General features: G+C 45.4%; 1 protein-coding gene across 1 annotated transcript; it reads left to right on the top strand.

Moving 5' to 3' along the window:
• Positions 1-1,357: 1,357 nt before the first annotated feature.
• Positions 1,358-5,457, top strand: LOC136512093 (gamma-glutamyl hydrolase 2-like). Its single transcript, XM_066506090.1, has 10 exons — positions 1,358-1,761; positions 2,444-2,530; positions 2,703-2,792; positions 3,073-3,164; positions 3,555-3,615; positions 3,734-3,823; positions 4,323-4,385; positions 4,561-4,649; positions 5,018-5,110; positions 5,195-5,457. The coding sequence occupies exons 1-10, from the start codon at positions 1,429-1,431 to the stop codon at positions 5,226-5,228; spliced, it is 1,032 nt and encodes a 343-aa protein (XP_066362187.1). The 5' UTR covers positions 1,358-1,428; the 3' UTR covers positions 5,229-5,457.
• The last annotated feature ends 1,188 nt before the right edge of the window (positions 5,458-6,645 follow it).

Below are 6,645 nucleotides of genomic sequence, written 5' to 3'. Positions count from 1 at the left end.
TAGGCAAGACCGCCAATTACACCAGCTTCCTGCTTTGCTACCCGTCCACATCCTCAAGCCACACTCTCCCCCACGAACACCAGTACAGGGCCAATAAAGTCTCCTAGATTTGCAAGGTAAGTTTATTGCACTCTTTTCAGTTTCATCATTGCAGGCTTCATATTCAAGCTAACATCACTTGATTAAAGATACATTTCTGTTTTGTCAGTTAGAAAAGTTGAGTTTACTTTCTCCAAATTATAAGCATACGATTCATTGGCATGCAAGTCTGGATTAGGACATTATTTATTTATGCAAAATTCATTCATATAATTTTGCATTGATTTAGGTAGGCCTGCAGAAAAAAAGAACTCAAGCTGTAGTGTTGTACTCGCCATCACCTACTATTTTTTAGATAATCCATACATTAATTAGTTAAGGCACATATAATCTAATTTGATGCCATTGCTTCATTTCCTCCATATCTAAATATAATTTGATGACTCCAAATTCCAACTATCATGTCCTTGATAACTCTGTTTGAGCTACGGTCACAAGTGTATCATTATTAACATCAATTTATTATTTTTGGTTTATAATGCAGAGCTTTATACACAAAATTAAGGACGACGGCAAGAAAGAGGGATATTTAGCCATAAGCCTGTTCTATTTGCATCTGAACAATGTAGGCTACTGTGAATATCCCTGGCTTTGAACCAAAGCCACCTCGCTATATATGTGCATCACAGGACGTGTATGCAACATACTAAATGGTTTGTCTACAAGGGTTTATATTCTTGATGGTTTCTTATTACAGTTAATCCTGTGATGATTCTATCCCATATCTCTTCCAGTGCGCACTGAACTAATGAAATCAATATTTGTGCCCAACACAACAAATTGGTGCCTTTCAAGTTGACTAACAAATTTTAGAACAAAAGCTCATCAACGACTGCATTTGCATATAATAATGTACAAATCCAATGGACTGAGCAACTGGCCCGCTCCATGGAAGGCGACGCGCGGTTTTTCTAGTGCGCCACGAGCTCTATTCGGCAGGACTTATTACTGCTACGGCTAATTTGTATGGCTAATTTGTTTTAAGAGAAAAATATTATTCCTATCACTGAAAAATAGGACTAATTCTGGCAGGTAAACTCAAAGTGAATACAGCCAAGTCCTTTCCGTGTGCGACGCGACAATAGACAGACGCTGCGGATTCGGGATAAGCATGGCTTACTGCATCAGAAACGATGCTCTCCGGCTACTCGTCAAGCTGACGTTCCAAAATAATCGGGCCAAGGCGACGCCGTCAGCGGAGGTGAACCGAGAGCTGCAGAGCGACACGAAGAACGACGGGTGACGACGGCTGGAGGCCCCCCGCCACACCCCCCCACCCCGTCCGTCAGGCAGACACAGGCGGGCGACGCACGGCAGCCAGTGTTGCCAATGGACTCGCGCTGCCCCCACCCCCACCTGCTCCTCCTCCTCCTGGCCGCGCTCCTTCCCCCGCCGTCGTCGGGGGCGGCGGCCGCGGCGGGGGTCATCCGGCTGCCGACGGGCGGGAGAGCGGCGGCCGTGGCCTGCGCGGCGCCGGACCCCGCCGTGTACGACCGCCCCGTCATCGGCATCGTCTCGCACCCGGGGGACGGCGCGGGCGGCAGGATCAGCAACACCACCGCGACCTCCTACATCGGCGCCTCCTACGTCAAGTTCGTCGAGGCCGCCGGCGCGCGCGTCATCCCGCTCGTCTACAACGAGCCCGAGGAGCGCCTCCTCGAGGTGCGTTCCCTGCTTCACACGCTCGCCTCCGCCGGTTTCTATCTTTTCCTCTCTAGTCTCTTCCCCGGTCGCGTCCTGGGTAAGGCAACGCGTCGTCGAGCTCTTGCAAGAGGGATAATTAGCTTCTTCGATGTACTCGCAAGTACAACGTACATGCTCGTACACGTTTCATGCTTCCATTTGCATATGCGATTACGCGAATTGGGATATGAGCAATATGGCTCTTGGTCCACCACAGCTCTGGTCAATTCTCACCGTTCGCTATAGTGTTTTGCTACAGCAGTCCTTGAGAGTTAAGAATTCTCGGGAGGGAAATTCGAAATGGGATAATCTGAATCTCACTCAGCTCATGCCCCTGAACGTATGGTGTTACTGAAGTCCTGATTATTTAGGAAATTTCCCCCGTGTCAAAATTGCTTGATGGACATGTCCGGGAGACTCGCGCTAATGGGGTGACCAGTCACAGTTCGAGTTAGTTGTTGGAGTAAATCGTTTCAGGCGTAAGCAACCTATTCAGGAGTATTTGTATAGATCTGAATGGGGTCCCCAGGCCCCCAAGCTACTGACGATTCTTCCTTCGTTTTCAATCACGACTTCTCACCGCACTGGCTACTAGCTTATAAACAATTGCTTGTGGAGGCCCTGCGTTTAACATATTACCTTATTGACTCTTTCCCTGCAGAAACTGAGTTTGTTGAATGGAGTGCTGTTCACTGGTGGATCAGCGAAGCAAGGTGTATATTTTGAAACAATAAAAAAAGTGTTTCAGGTACAATGTGATTATGAACATTGTTCGAAATTGATATAATGATGTTGATGATTGCATGAGAGCACTCGAGTATCACAACCTTGGATTTTCTATGTTACATGCTCCAGCCGGAACAATATTGAACCAAATTGTCATGATTTACTCTAACAGTTCCTCTTTTTTTTCATTTTAGTATGTTTTGGACAAGAATGACGCAGGTGAACCATTTCCTTTGTTTGCCCAATGTCTTGGCTTTGAGCTTGTAAGCATGATTGTCAGCAAGGTAATTTAACTTCTCAGAAATTTACCATATTGCCAATTTAATTACTGAAATATAAAAGATAATATGATAGCTTATTAAATATTGTCAATTATGAAGTTGATAAAAACTATACACATGATGGAAGAGTAATGCTTAGTTTGAAGTTAGAATATCATTTGCTTGCCTGTTGTTAGGTACTGGAGCAAAGTGCTGCAGCCTTCTATTCCATGAAGGCACCATGATTCATTCCTGTTTGATTTGCCAAAAGTGGGCACTAATTGTTTTCTTGCCATTGTGCTAGGACAATAATATCTTGGAGACGTTTGACGCCCAGAATCAAGCATCCACTCTTCAGTTTCCCAGCTATGCTTTGGAGGGCTCAGTGTTTCAAAGGTGTCTGCTTCATGCTAAGCAAGTCTTTATTTTGATACTGCTTGATGGGGACATTTAGAATTTAGATAAGTTATCTTGTAGTGTGATATGAGGCAAGTAAATGTTATAGAATGGTTCCCATGGAATAACATCTTTTTATTACTGTGTCATCAACTGTAGAATATGCAAATGGGTTAAGCTGACGTATTTATGCATTCAGATAGCTTCATAAATGACTACTAAAACATAATTTTATCTACAATGGGTCCCTAAAAGGCAGGGAACTACATGACCAAATGCACTCCAATAGAGCGCAATTAATTTAAAAGAATGACTGGAAATAAATTATTGTTTTACTTGTGGTTTCATGAATTCCACTTGTTGTAACTACTGACTGGCAATTGCTCACAGGTTTGACCCTGGCCTCATCAAGAAAGTCAGCACCAGCTGTCTTGTCATGCAAAATCATAGAGTAAGTACCACATGTTCTGATTACTTCTTCGTCCTTTTTTTAAAAAAAATTAAACACCACACCTACTTTAATGCACTGGGCTCAATCCTATTAAGTCTGATTTGTTATTTGGTTGAAGTATGGTATATCACCAAAGCGATATCGAGAGAATGGTGCACTATCAAGTTTCTTCAAAATCTTGACTACATCGCCTGATGAAAACGGCAAGGTATGTCACACTTGTTCTCCTACATACTAATCTATCCGGAAGGTGTTATGTGATCAGTATGAATGGAACAGCTTTGATCAAATTTGCAAATATTTCCAAAGTAGGTGATCTGGGTGCTGCACAATTTGTGGAAAAAAATGCCCTCACCGTGCCTCCCTGCTGTGGACACCCCAACCTGTGGTAACGGTGCGGACCAACCAGGGGTTGTGGCGGTGATCGCTGGCCTAGGTAACGGTGCGGCCCAACCAGGGGGTTGTGGCAGTGGTCGCCGGCCTAGGTAACAGTGCAGCCTACCCGGGTGGTTGTGGCAGTGGTCGCTGGCCCTATGTTCCTGGGATGAGGCTGGGGTTCGGGGATTTTCTCAGCTGGTGTATTGAGAGCTTCTTCTTAGTATAAAAACCGTGGGGCGGTCTTTCCCCCACCGGCCGAGTTTTTTCTTTGGGTTAATGCTCTTTAATTCTTCCACTGCACAGATTAACATTCTTTGCTGTCAAATCAGGTCTATGTGTCAACTGTACAAGCCAATAACTATCCAATCACTTGCACGCAATGGCATCCTGAGGTAATTTAGTTGTAGTTGTTTTGGGTGTTCCATATTAATATGTTCTTATTGGCTCTGCCTTTTTTCTTGTGCACTGCATTTTTTCTAAAATTAATGTTCACAACATATCAAATTGTGGCCACTCACCAATACCAATGGCTTCATACAACTATACAACTGTCCTCATTTAATGCAGAAAGCCATTTTTGAGTGGAGGAAACCAATGATTCCACACAGCGAAGATGCAGTACAGGTTACTCAACATTTTGCCAATCATTTTATCAGGTTCGTTTTTGTAGGCTGTAACCTCTATCATACAGTTCAAGTTGGCAATACTTCATCTGGTTATTTCAGGGTCTACCCACCCCCTTTATCATTATTTTGTGGAGATGTACCAGAAATTGATCAAACACTACACGTCTTTTATTTGGCTGTCAGTCACTCTGTTGTTCTGTTACCTTTGAAACTCCCGTTTTCTAAATAAATAAACCCAAGTTTTAGTAGTGTTCCTTCTCAGGAATTCTGGTCATAGTGCTTTGATGTCTTGGTTTAATCATATGCAAGAAAGGACCTTGTTTTAATGAAACTTGCAAGAGCGATGAAAGAAAAATGGAGTTCATGCTTACCGCACCCTTCTATGTGTCGTCAAACAGCCAAGCACGCAAGTCTCCAAACAGGCCCCCTGCCGACAAAGTGCTGGATAACTTAATTTACAACTACAGCCCGACATTTAGCGGAAAAAAATCGTGAGTCTCTGTATCTTTATTCTTTACCCCCAAACCAATGTACAATCCATTCATCAGCTAGACTAATGCATGTATTCTTGGTAGGAAATCGTTTGAGGAGGTCTACATCTTTGCCTGAGACTGAAGTGGACGCCTGGGTGTCTTCAGGAATCAGCACTGCATTGCTATTGTCTGGGGGTCCATTGTATTGTGATTGTGTATTACGCGTGGTACCTGGAAGTGTACAGACTTCTTGGACTGCCTGTATTGCAGTAACCTTTCCGGGTAGCTCTATAATATGTATATAAGCAGGAATAATAATGTAATGAACTGGAAAATACTTGTGCAGAGATTTTCTGAATCTAAAAGTGTCTCCAAATCAGGTGAAGGTTGAATGTTCTTGGATCAGATCCATGAAATCCATCGAAACTGAGTTGAATGTACTGGGCTAGTTGTGCATGTGTTCCACAGACTCTTGTTTGGAGTGACGTCTCCGCTATGGCGCTATGACTTGGCACAAGCATCTTGGCATCTTGCGCCCAGAACGTCGCCTTGTTACCTGGCCGGCCAAGCATCTTGGCATCTTGCGCCCAGAACGTCGCCTTGTTACCTGGCCGGCCGCCGGCCGAGTCACTGTGCATACCGTTAGCAGCAGTAGCGGAGCATAGTAGGATTGGAGAATTGTAGCAGGGATCGGGAAGAACAGAGCAAGGATAGGAAGCACGGAGGAATGCTTAATTCGGAGAGGTTTGTCGAGTTCATACGATCTTTACCATCCAGTGCTCGCATCAGAATTTTTTTTTAATTTTAACCTTTTTTCGAAACTAATTTTAAATCTAACATGTCCGATTTTTTTAAAAAACTAACACTTTTGGCCGCGCCTATTGCCCTGACGCGGCCAAATGCCTGTGCCACGCCATGCATGGTGGCGCGGCACAGGGCTGACGTGGCGGCGACCAGGAGTGATGACCGCTGACAGGGCAGCGCCTGCCGCGCCACCCATCTTGGCGCGGCAGTGCCGCGCAAATAAAACCCCGCGGCCGAGCTCCCGGCCGTACGCACCCCTGCCCGCGCCGCCAGCCAGCCGACGCGCCCCGCCGCCGGCCATCGCCCGCCTCCAGCGCCCGCGCCCACGCCATGCCCGCCTCCAGCGCCCTCGCCGGCCACGCCCGGCCACTCAGGCGGCCCTCGCCCTCGCAGCACCCACGCCGGCCGCGCCACGAACCTCGGCGCGTCGAGGCCGTCCGCTCCTAAGGTACCTCCCTCTCGGTTTAATGTTATTATGATTATTATTGTTTTAGCATAATTAGTTTGTGATATACGTATGTAGTTTTTAGTTTTTAGGTTAGGATTTTGGGTTTAGGGATTGATTAGGTATTTGTTATTTAGTTTGTAGTTATTGATATAGTTAGGGATTGTAGCGATGCGGTTGTCACTGGTAGATCCGGTTATTATTTAGTTTATAGTTAGTTATTCAGTTAGGGATTGTAGCAAGTCGGTCGAACGTTTCGATCGTAGGTTGTCACTGGTAGATCCGGTTGTCACTGGTATATTCC

Source organism: Miscanthus floridulus, chromosome 16, assembly GCF_019320115.1.
Source record: "Miscanthus floridulus cultivar M001 chromosome 16, ASM1932011v1, whole genome shotgun sequence".
Classification (NCBI taxonomy): Eukaryota; Viridiplantae; Streptophyta; class Magnoliopsida; order Poales; family Poaceae; genus Miscanthus; species Miscanthus floridulus.
The sequence above is the reverse complement of the archived record's forward strand: the minus strand, read 5'-3'. Positions and strand labels throughout refer to the sequence as shown.